The 12,123-nt window shown below is 36.9% G+C and overlaps 2 protein-coding genes across 3 annotated transcripts in view; one reads left to right on the top strand and one right to left on the bottom strand.

The window, feature by feature from the left end:
* The window catches only part of CASC1 (cancer susceptibility 1), a 45,705-nt gene extending 40,169 nt beyond the window's left edge, over window positions 1-5,536 (top strand). For both annotated transcript variants that reach the window (XM_029953648.1, XM_029953647.1), the window contains 4 exons: window positions 1,495-1,709; window positions 2,662-2,829; window positions 4,160-4,273; window positions 5,011-5,536. In XM_029953648.1, coding sequence (XP_029809508.1) covers window positions 1,495-1,709; window positions 2,662-2,829; window positions 4,160-4,273; window positions 5,011-5,289 — 776 coding nt within the window. In that variant the 3' untranslated portion in view covers window positions 5,290-5,536. The remainder of the gene's footprint in view (window positions 1-1,494; window positions 1,710-2,661; window positions 2,830-4,159; window positions 4,274-5,010) is intronic.
* The window catches only part of LRMP (lymphoid restricted membrane protein), a 71,042-nt gene continuing 63,312 nt past the window's right edge, over window positions 4,394-12,123 (bottom strand). The window contains exons 19-25 of the mRNA XM_029953646.1: window positions 11,610-11,757; window positions 10,738-10,781; window positions 9,191-9,253; window positions 9,028-9,074; window positions 8,640-8,741; window positions 6,829-6,936; window positions 4,394-6,009 (exon numbers count right to left, since the gene is read on the bottom strand). Coding sequence (XP_029809506.1) covers window positions 5,766-6,009; window positions 6,829-6,936; window positions 8,640-8,741; window positions 9,028-9,074; window positions 9,191-9,253; window positions 10,738-10,781; window positions 11,610-11,757 — 756 coding nt within the window. The 3' untranslated portion in view covers window positions 4,394-5,765. The remainder of the gene's footprint in view (window positions 6,010-6,828; window positions 6,937-8,639; window positions 8,742-9,027; window positions 9,075-9,190; window positions 9,254-10,737; window positions 10,782-11,609; window positions 11,758-12,123) is intronic.

Here is a 12,123-nt window from a genome sequence, read left to right on the forward strand (position 1 = left end):
AGACAGCAGCAATATACAACTCTAGGAATTCTTCCTATGGGAGACTTTTTTCAAAGTTTCAAATATGGGGAGTTTACTTATAGGTCATACTTAATTTTTGCCTTTACAGATTAATTTTGTTAATGTAAAAACTAAAAGAATTATGAATAACTTAGGTTATCAATATAATTGTATTTGTCATATTGAATTTAAGAGTCAGAACTAGTGAGTAAAACCCTCCATGTGAGGAGAAAGGCATGTGGAGATGGAGAGGGCGTTCTAGGAAGGGAACGACTCACGTGTTCCAGAATTCTGCTACACAGGAGGAAGCCTAGAATAAGTGAGACATAGTTCCTTCTTCTGGAGTTTTCAGAGTCGTACGAGAGGCAGACAAGGCAAAGCCACAAACCCGATGTAGTAAGCTGCTGTGATAGATAGGTGTTAGGGGGCAGAACAGTGGGCCCACTGGGAGCATTGAGGAAAGAATATGGAGCTGGGCCTCAAGAGCCTGAGAGGATACTGGCCTGGAAGTGTTTGTACGGACGCAGGTTTTCCTTCCTCCTGAGTATATGCCTAGGGGATGAATAAGGAATTGCTGGCTCGGATAGTAAATTGGCTTAACTTTTTAAGAAACTGTCAAATGGTTTTTCAGAGTAACTTGTACCATTTTACATGCCTGCCAACATTATATGAGGTTTCCTGCTTTTTATGTCCTTGCCAACATTTGTGATTATTTCTTTATGATTCTAGTCATTCTAGTGAGTATGAAGTGGTATTTCAGGGATTTAATTTGTATTTCCCTAATAACTGATCATGTTGAGTGTCTTTTTTTATGTGTTTATTATCCTTTAATATATCTTCTTTGGTGAAATGTTTATTCAAATCTTTTGCCCATTTTTAAATTGGGTTGTTTTATTATTGAGTTGTAAGAGACACAAAGGACTACCTATCGTATGATTGTATTTATATGAAAAGTCCAGAAAGGCAAATCTTTAGAGCCAGGAAAGATGGGAGGCGAGAATGGGAGTAATTAACTATAAAATGGACATGAAAGATGTCGTGGGGAGGGTAATAGTGGTCTAACGTGGATCGTGGTAATGGTTGCATAACTGGGTGAGTTCACTAAAAATAATTATATAACAACACAAGTGAGTTTTGAAGTTGTTTTTTAAGAGGTACTCTGAAAGATTAAGTACTCTAGGAAGATAGAACTGCATGTGCAGAGAGGCTCAGAAGTATGTGGGAGAGGGAAAAAAAAAGTGTAGCTAAAAACAAGTGTAGGAAGCACAAGGGATGAAGCGGGAAACAAGGGTCTTCATTCTGAAGGTCTTACATACCATGCTGAGGAGTTTCCATAGATCCTGTAGACAAAAAGAAACTCCCAGCAGAGTTGGTGTTTTGTAGAGATCCTATTCTAAATGTAAAAGATTTATATACATTTGTAGTTATTTGGGTGGTTTCATTTATCTTATTTTTGTATAGAAAAAATGAAACTGTTACTTTCTTATCGTGAAGGTGAACAGTGGCAGACTGATGGCATCAGCAACGTCTCTTACAAATCAGAAGAAAGACTTATAACATTCAGCCTAGAAACTTTTGGCCCTGTTACCTTGATTCAAGATGCTCATATTAACATGCCATTCCAGTCATGGGAACTAAGACCACTTGATGTGAATAAAGTACTTTTGACTGTGACTACAGTATTTACTGAGATTGAAATACAAATTAAGGTACGTCACAGTTGTAGTAAGTCGTGTGACCGAGGCAAGCCTCTTTGCTGCCAGTGCGTCCAAGCAGTCAATTGGGGATTTACATATTGAAATGTCTTTTATAAACATATTTAAAATATACTTTGAACCATAATGTTTTTAACCTTTTCCCTAATGTATGTTTATTTTAAAGTTTGTTTATTTTGAGAAAGAGAGGGGGAGGGGGAGGGGGGCAGAGAAGGGGAGAGAGAGAAGCCCGAGCAGGCTCTGCACTGCCGGCGTGGAGCTGCTCGCAGGGCTCAAACCCATGACTTGAGCTGAAATCGAGTCAGTTGCTTAACGGACTGAGCCACTCAGGTGCCCCGAGCCATAATTTCTAAATAGAAAAAAAAAATCTAAATAGTAATTGGATCGGTAATCACATGTAATGAATGTGATGCAATTTTGTACCCTAAAGTTGGTAGAAATAGACCAATTAATGAAGCTACACGCCTGGTTGCAGTAGAACTTCCAGAGAGTTTTTGATCCACTCTGAGAGGCCTCCTCCTTAAAACCAGAAGAGAGATGTGAACTCTTTACACCTTCAAATTGCCACTTTGCAAACTTTAAAACCAGATGATTTTGTATTATGTTAAATCTTATTGGCGTTTAAAAAAAAGTATCCTTGAAAGTTACACTAGTGTGAGTCACTATGACCATCATCAGTATTCTTAGACCATTAACTTATAAAATGGGAGGAGACCTGAGACATCCTTTAGTCCATTGATGGTTCAAATAAAGCCCAAAAAGAGTTGACTGCTTGCGTAACAAGGGGACTTCGTGGCGGAGCTCAGAGCTGACTTAAACCTAGCTGTCCTGCATCCTTGGTAATGCAGAGTGACACAGGGCTAGGCACCTCAGGGCTGGGGATGGAGTAACAAAGTAGTAACTTAACCTACTGATATAAAAGCTTCTTTCTTCTTCTTAAAATTAGGAAGACCTCTGCATGTTAGCATCAATCAAACTAGATAACAAAAAGCATTCCCCTGTTTTGGAAGGAAGATGGATGACTCCTATTTGTTTTATTCTTGCTTTGAAAGAAACTGGATTGAATATCTTTCCTACTAGACACTCTCATTTTTATGTTGTTATAAATAATAAGGTAAGAACAAATCTTTCCAACTTTAATGTAAAGGAATGCTACAAGTTTTAAATTTAGAATGTTAACATTAAATCTTGGGTACATCGTAAGGTATAATACGGGTTTTCTATATTCACTTGTACAGGGTTATAGTTAGAGAGGAGGAGATAAATGGCAAGACCAGAAACCCAGGGTTGTCTCAAGTTTAATAATCTTCCACAAGAGTGTACGCATATCACAAACAGAGCCCTGTCCAGATCTGGTCAGTTCTGCATTGTGTATGTTTTCTTCCTTCTTCCAGGCTGGATATATGTAAGATTTCTTAAAAGAGTAAATGACTCAACAGTTGCCCAAACATGACAAATCAGGCAAAATTAAACCCACTGATGTACAGAACCCACTTCCTTCTGCTTCTTGGCGGAGGCTCCCAGTCTGCATGCTGCTTCATGTTACCCGTCAGGCTTTCGTTAAATAAGATCCTTCCATGTTACACTGTGTGCTCCTTGAGGACGAGCACTGCTTTCCCATCACCTCACATACTCCTTGAGTCAGTGGATGTTTAATAAATGGGATATGGAAATGAAGACAAAGTTCTAATCAGGGAAGATGTTTTGGGCAGAAGAGTTCTATACTCAAGAACAGTTTATAATAGGTCAGTGTACACGTGTAAGGAAAAAACATCTTGGCTTTACTCAGTTGCCAGTTACTCTACAAATGCTGAATGTAGCGTACTATTCATTGCAGAGTATTCAAGATTTTTTTCTGAACATTTTTTTCTGAACATTTATATTTTAGGCATTGTCATAGATGCTTAGGATCCATTAATGAATAAAACAAAGGTCCCTGCCCTTGTGGAGCTTACATTCTAGCAGAGAAAGGCAAAAATAGCTTACTTTTTATGTTTATAGTTTAGCATGTCAAAAGGTGCTAAGTGTTCTGGGAAAAAAATGCAGATCAGGAATCCTGGGGCTAGGATGGCATACAGCATCAAACAGTGTTGGAGGACGGGGTGCTCAATGAGAGGGTAAGATCTAGGCAAAGCGTGAGGGTGAGGAATTTAGCCAAGTGGAGCCGAGAAAGCAAAGGGAGAAGAAAAGGAGCCGATAGGTAATGGGATGTGCACGGGGGGGGGGGGGGGACGTCAGACCCCTTGACGGCCACAGTCTGGACTTGGTCTTCTCTTCTGAGAGAAAGGCAACGCCGCTGCCTGGTCTTGACAGGGCAGTCATATAATCTGACTTACGTTTTTAAGTGGATTTTTCTGTGCTGAGAAGTGACTGTAGGAGGCTAGAGATGGAAAAGAGTCTTGTGAAGCTCTATGATCATATTCTATTTGTTTTTATACTGACAGGATCCCTTGGTAGAACTGAAAGCTTATCGACAGCTGGCCCTGCTAAGTTCTGCTTTTGCATTTGGTTGGAGCAAGTGGAATGTAGTCTGTGGCTCGAATAAAGTGATAGTTCAGGTAAAGTATCCAAAACCCACACAACTACTCTGTCCTCCAAAAGGTGACGCACTCAGAAGCCAACTGAATGTAGGCCCTAGTTTCTCTTGAAAAGGTGGGGGAAAGAATTAACATCCAAAGTAGTTTTAAAACTTCACTTTTGTTTATTTTGTCAAAAATAAAAGCTGAACTATTTAAAGGTCATGCCCTCATTGCCCGGTATGGTGTCACCTCCTCTAACTTCAGGCTAATGTCCTCCTATCTCTTGACATCAACGCAAGAACAGATGGAAGCTTTTAATGTGAACATAGCTGATTCACAAACCGGAGGCCTGCCTGTCTCTGAGGGAAAAGCTTAACTTACTGCCTGCTGTCAAAGGTGTCTTCTCAAACCCTGAACGCTGACTGACGTAGGTGTCCGCAGAAGCCAGCCTCCGTATTTACTGGCGTAGTGGGGGTTCTCCCGCTTGGGGATACGGTTTACTATGGCGATTGCTCCTTCACGGTTTGGTTTTCTGTGTTGTTCTGGCCCCAGCACCTAGAACAGGGCCGGCTCGTGGTGGCTTCTCAACAGTATCTCTGTCAAATGGATTATGAATTAATACATTTTGACAAGCTCTGTAAACACATGGTTTAAAAAATGGGACACTAAGAATGTTTCTTTTACATTAGGAATTTTGGGGACCGAGTTCAAATTACACTCTGCTAAAATCCCTAGAAGAACGATTAATGGATGTCTCTACCTTTCTTTTTCTTTAGCTGAGGGAACACCTTACTGAAGAAGAGCCTGTTCCGGATCCTGATTGGACCCTTTTAATGTTTAATGGTGACAGAGCACAGAGGCTCAACATCAACGAAAACAGTGAAACATTCTCGGAAGCCCTTAAAGAAGAAACTGAGTTTCATTCTAATCTATATCACATGGTTAAGGATTTTGCTTCCAAAGACGCAATGGAGAGAATCAGGAGCTCCAGATGCCAGTTTATTGACTCTGTATGCCACATGCTCCTCTCGACTAGATTACTCAGCTATTCGTAATCCCCACCGATACATTTTGTTCAGTGTGAAGAATCAAGGAACTTGGAGGAAATATCAAGTTATTTCTTCAGTAAAATGTAATGAGTGAATCTATTTCAAGTAGTTTCTTAAGTCTAGTAAACATTTTATACTCACATTTTAAAAAGTGGGGTTTTCCCCCATTAATATGTAGCCTACTGAGACTTTCAATTTTCACTGTGTGAAGATTTGAATGGTTCTTTATTTCAATAAATTTTAACAAACAATATGTAAGCTCTCCTCAAAAAGCTCACTAAGAGATCATAGGTAGGTCTCCTCCCCATTATATTTTGGGTGGAGGGGGTGGAAATCACAGAGAGAGGGAATGTAAAATACCGTACCGTCCTTCTGAGGCCCTCTGGTTCTATGCTATAATTTCCCAGCTAAAAATTACTAATTTACAAATTCAGATACTGAAACTTTAAAAATGAAGACACACACATTGAGATGTGCTCTAGTCACACTGGGGGTGGTCCGTTGTGTTGGAGTTTAGTAAATGGCCACAAGATTTGTTCCAGAGACATCCAGGAGTCCCCATCTGGTGTGGGAGCAGCGTCCACAGACTTCTGGAAAAATCGTCCTGTGAGGAAGCTCATCAAAGCTGCAAACAGTACAATGAATGCAACAGAAAGCCAGAGCGCCGTGTTAGCCTTCCTGACGGAAGTCTGGAGACTTGCTGCCCAGGAAGTTACTGTGTCATAACTATAAGGAAAATACAAAGTCAGAATTCGGTAATAGCAACAATCCGGTCTTAGAAACACTACCAATCAGGTCATTGAGCTGCCTGTATACCACCACCAATTCCTTGTAATCTATCTAAATAGGACCTGCTGTCTTGATTTGCACTACAATTTGCACCCCATCCCCAGTGATGTTTAGAATTAGAGAAATGATTAAGAATTAAGAGATGCTATGATGATCTGAAAATTAGGTAGCTCGGGCATTATTTAATAACATTTGAGTATTTATCTGATTCTTTCAATCAAGTAAGGCAATTTCTATTCCCACAGTAGAAATAAAAATGTTATTTATAGGGTAGAGAGAAATACGTGTGTATATACATATGTCACATTTCTCACCATACCCTGGACTTTTGCTATATTGAAATTTAAACTATTTTTAGGAACACCCATAAGAAAAGCTTATTAGAACATCATATGTCTCTGAAAATTGCTGTTAGACACTACACTCAGCATTTTACATGTGCTAGTTATTTAACCATGACGACAGTGCCACAGGTGCTGCCATTACCATTACCATCCCTAGCTTCTAGACGAAGAAAATGGAGTTCGAAAATGGAGGAACTTGCCTAGGCCGTCAGACTCCAGTGCCAAGTTCCTAACACTGTGACCTCTCACACAATCAGGGACAATTCCTGTAGACCAGGCGAGGTTTGTTTCTTATCTTGAATTTAACAATTTGACAAGTCTTTTAGTACTTTGACTAAAATTAATCCTGTTAACCCTGCCTTATCTTTCTCCATTCCACAAAAATGGCATCATGAGCAAGCGGACAACTTACATTGAAGAGCCATCCCATTTTGATGGATTGTTTCTCTTTTCAGAAAGACTGGGCTTTCTGGTCCTTTCCACTATTTCCTCTCCAGGTGGTTCAGAGTCATCTTTATTTCTGTAAATGAGTATGTTTTCAGTATTTGAAACTATGGGTAACGTACCAGATTATTTATAAAATACTGCTAGATTGCATTACCAAAGAGGCTCACAAATAGTTGTTTCACTTTAGAAAACTATATATCTAATTCTAAAATTCAAATCACTGAATTTATGTTTTTAACCATTTATAGGAATTTGATTTTTAAACTTGCTATATTTAGGAAAATGTTTATTATAGGAAGTGGAGATACTTTCCAGAGGACAAATCAAAAGGAGAAATTTACAAAGAATATGCAGACGTTAGTCATCACCATGCATAATTTACTAGTGTTATTAATCTGATTTCTTTCTCCATTTTTATATGTGTAATCATAGTTTAAAAAAACAAATGTGAACCTTTCTTCCTCTGTATTTTTTTATTCAATATGTAGTAAAATATTTTCTCCTACCACATAATTAATCTTTTAACAGTGAATTTTATGCTAAACTGAAGAAACATCAAAATGTCATTTTGTCTTTAAAAATCTTAATTTTAAAAGTGTTTATTAAAATGTTCAGTACAAAGCTAGCTACAATTAATATTTAATGAGCTGGGAAATAGCAGTTGGATTGAAAGTATTTAAAATAAAATCATCCAGTGTACAGCGGAGTTCCTTTAACCTGAACAAAACTTGTTTCATTAACTAGGAACTTCTTAGTGAACATGATAGATTTGACTTTTGAAATTCCAAGCTCATTAGCCCCCTCACTATTGTCAAAGGGAACTGTTCCTCAAAGTTGAGTTTATTTTTTCTTTTCTTGTCGGACATCTGTAGGGAATGTATGTAAATGGTTTTAGTGTTTAAAGGAAACAAGGCCCAGATACCTGAATTCTTGTAAGTTTCTCAAGATTTATTTTTGTTTGCAAAGACTTCTCAGTAGAAGTCATACCATACTAACAAAAAGCCAAAAAGTAGATTGTAATCTTTTGGAGAAAACTTGAATTTTTTTTTTTTTTACCCAGATAAGAAAAATCCATTATATTAGCTCTAAACCTGAAAAGAATTTAAAACATGCAAAAGACTCCTGGGATTATTTAAAAAACCAACAAAATTGAGGATAGGCACTGGCAGGCAATGAACATGTATACAAGGAACATAAAACCATTTCAGTCAGATCTCTACAGATGAGGAAACTGAGACCAATGTCACCCAAGGACTTAGAGGCACCATTTCTTCATGTCCCTCCTCCTTTTGCTGTAGAAGTAGATTTTATTTAACTTGCTAAACAAATATAGCAATATAGCATTTTACACTTCCCCTACTGTTCGTTTACACACAAAGGGAAGATAGATGTATATATGATGCACATATGTCACATATGTGCCTATATATTATATATAATTCAGGTCTTGTTTTGTCTTTTAATCTAAGTAGATGGGACATTTTACTTCTGTGGTTCCATACTGACCTTTCTCTTAGATGGCCAGATACCTGTACAGGAAAAAAATAATCACACTCCTGGCAAATTTAAGGGTCTTTTCTAACTCAAGACCTCAAACCTGAGGTACCTCAAGAGTGAATGTATTTGCAAATACCATTTATATGATGCTGTACAGTTTATAAAAGCCTTAATGAATTATCTTTTTGATGATGCAGCATTGATCTCATTTCCAGAGTACAAGCGATCCCCTCTTTCCCAGCTCACGTCAGGTTAATAAACACGCCAAGCTTCACCTACTTCAGATCACATTTTTCTTCTTCAGCATCTGCCCAGGAATAGGTGCTAATAAATCGATGTAATGAGGGACGGTGTTCATTCTGCTTTGACCCCAATATACGCCTAAATAAAGATGATTATAGCCACTTGTCAAATTAAATATATTTGTAGCCATTATCAATTTACTTTCTACTACCTAAATCAATACAAAATTTATCAATTATGTGTTGTTGGCATATTCATATTATGCTTCATAGTAAAGCTTCATGGTTATACACCTACTTTTATAATTATTGTGCATGTACTCTGTATAAATCAAATGTTACTAGTACTTACTTATTGCAAATATTTACTTCAGTCAATTATAAAACACAAGGTTCCCAAAGAGCAACCATAAAATTACACTTACCAGCTGCTTGACCTCCTACCGAATCGGTCATTTTCCATCCCAGCCACCTTTAAAGTTCAGAAATAATTTTAAAGATAACGAAATGTCAATTTAGTGAAGCTTATGTTTTTGTTAGATGAAAATTAATTTGCTTTTGACTAAGAGCACTTAAGAATTTGCTTACCATTGCTGCATTTCCAATATTTCTTGGCAAAGAGGCAATGGTCACTCTTCGAAGAGAAGATGGCTACCCAGAGAGGGCAAAAGTACATTTAGAAAATTATCAGTATTTTATTACTGTATAAAACACTAATGGATATCCCTGTTCTTACACATCGCTGATGAGTTAAATAGTAGACATTTTGTTATGGCCAAATTGCCCTCCAGAAATAATCTACCTATTTATATTCTACCTCCTCCCAACTCCTAATGAGTATAATTTTTGCTAAATAAGGTTGTTTGGCTTTCTGGTAGCATTGAACACTTTTTTAAAGTTGAGTAACCTTGTATATATCTTCTCTGAAAACTATTTATGATTTTTGCCCATATTGTTCATGATAATTCTGGCAGAAATGTTGTTCATTGGTAATGCAGCCACATCTATCTTTCTTTTATGCATAGGCTTTCCCCAATTCAAGAGGAGATATATATGTACCTGTTTCCTAGCTTTTTTTTTTCATGGTTTCATTTTTCTATTTAACACCTTTAAAGATGGTCATATTTTGATAAATTGATATGTTTATATGTCAGCATTGAGATTTGCACAGGAAAATGTGATATAGCACTATGTGGTTCCTAAAGTTTCAGTACAACTTCAGGAAATAAAAATATAATATTAAATGTAAGAGAAAGACTAAAGAGGCTTAAGGTAAATCCTTTTCTTAACCCGCCATTCCTAATTTAATTGTATAGATTAGTTGAGTGTCAAGAATATAAAATTGCAGTCCAAGAAACTTGGGTTCTCACCGTGGTTCTGCCACTACATGATCATAACTAACCACTTAACTTCTGTGAAAGTGATTTTTCTTATTTGTGAAAGAGAGATTTGGATAGAATGATTTTAAAGTCTCTTGCTCAAAAAAATCTGTGAAATTCTGATTTTCACAGTGGCAAAAACTGCTGGTTGACTTTCAAGATCCCGTTTTCCACTTTTTTATTTGGTAAAACAAACAAAAACCCAAACTAAAAACTCATTGATTTTTTAGTTAGGCACAAAGCCTCCAGAATTAAAAACAGATTTTCAACCAAGAATGAAAAGGGAAATGTGATCTGGGATTTCTAGGAATTGTCATGAGAGACAGAGGGAACATTCGTTTTTGCTCCTTCCTATTTCTTGGAATGTGACTCCATGGAGAATGACCAGGACCTGGTGCCCCTGAACCGATGGAGCCATCTTAGACCATAAATAAGGTGTGAGCAAGGGGCTGTGGGTGATGAAGCAGCAAGAAGAGACTGGGCCTTTAGGATTTTGTGAAGCTACTCTAACCATTTTGGGACTGCTTATTTCCAACTCTGGTTTTATTTGAGAGAGAAACTCTCTGGTTTTTCTCCTGCTTTCAGAGAAATTTAACTGATGGACACACAGTAAGAAGTATAAAAGCATACATATATAAACTTACACACACACATACGTAACTACATAAACATATATGATTTACATTTAAAGCCATGTTGTTTCAAATATTTTAAAACCATCTCATCTGTAATATTTGATAGACAATTAGTAATTACCTTGGAATTTAGAGAAGATGAGCGTTTTTTAATTTGGCAGTCATCTGAAAGGAAAAACATTTGCACATTTTGGGAATTACACATGCAATTTATTGCAACGGTCTTAATTCTTTACAAAGAAAAGCAAAAGTCAGAAAACAAGAGCCTAGAGACTACTGAGCAATAAAAATATCTGGTTATCATTTGGTGATTCCTAACAATTACTATCTTAACTGATGGGATCCTCGATGTTACAATGCTTATCCAGCACATAGGAGACACTACATGTATGCTCAATAAATGAATCCAAAACTACAGATCAGAAGATTATCAGATATGATTACTTTTTCTAGAAAAGGGAACAGATCATTAGAATAATTTCTTTTCAAAAAGGTTCATACTATGTAAAGCAAAACTTTATATAAACCTTATTTATATAGACCTTATGTTTTACAGGATTTTCCATGATCTCAAATATCTGTTTTCCAATCCATTAGCCAGCTTGCTGTGTCACAGTCATTCCTTGAGAAATATAAAACCATTGTTGATGGAAGTGGCTCATTTAACTCACTGGGCTTTATGCGCGGAGAAAAAGCCCCTCCTAACATAGGAGAACAACAGGGTAAACTCAGTGGGTTGTATTAAGTATACTCTTTCATCTCAGCAACCCAATGAATTGTTGGTGTTATTACCAAAAAATCTTGTCTCTAAACCTGTTTTCTAAATAAAATCAAAGCACTTGGGCTATATAAATAACAGGAATGAGTTATTCTGCTAACATCACCTTAACCTAAGGGTTTTTTTTATACTAAAGATATAATCAGAATTTGTAAGAAAGAATGAAAGAGGAGAATGTTAGAAAAACAAAACTGATACTATTAAATTTTTATTACCTTCATCTTCAAGAGGATTAAAAGACCTTTCATTTTGCAGAAGAACCTGTTTCAGTTCTTCTAATTCAGCATGCTCTTTGGCATACATTCTCTTCAGGTTTTCTACATGCTGAATCATCACTTCAACGGCTTTACTAACCCGGCTTTCCTAGTAGGAAAAAAAAAAAAAAAAGAATAAATTTACATTGAAAATACTACTCTTGATATCTAGTTAAGAAATGGTGATCAGGCACATACATTTATCTTCACTCCATCCCTAAACTCCCCTAAAATGACAATAAAGGCATTTATTAGAAAGAAGACATGAGTACACAAAGACAAATAGAAAAGAAGATACAATAAAATTTTTGGAAACCTGCTAGTAGAAGGACTAGTGGTGAATGACTAAGACCTGAAAAGGCTGAACTCTAAAAAAAAAAAAAATTAAAATTAAAATTAAAAAAAGGAGTAAGCCTGCAAGCAACCTGGCTGCACCAAGAAAGCCATACAAGCTCAGGACTTAAAGGTGCCTCTA

This window comes from Suricata suricatta, chromosome 10, assembly GCF_006229205.1.
Source record: "Suricata suricatta isolate VVHF042 chromosome 10, meerkat_22Aug2017_6uvM2_HiC, whole genome shotgun sequence".
Taxonomy (NCBI): domain Eukaryota; kingdom Metazoa; phylum Chordata; class Mammalia; order Carnivora; family Herpestidae; genus Suricata; species Suricata suricatta.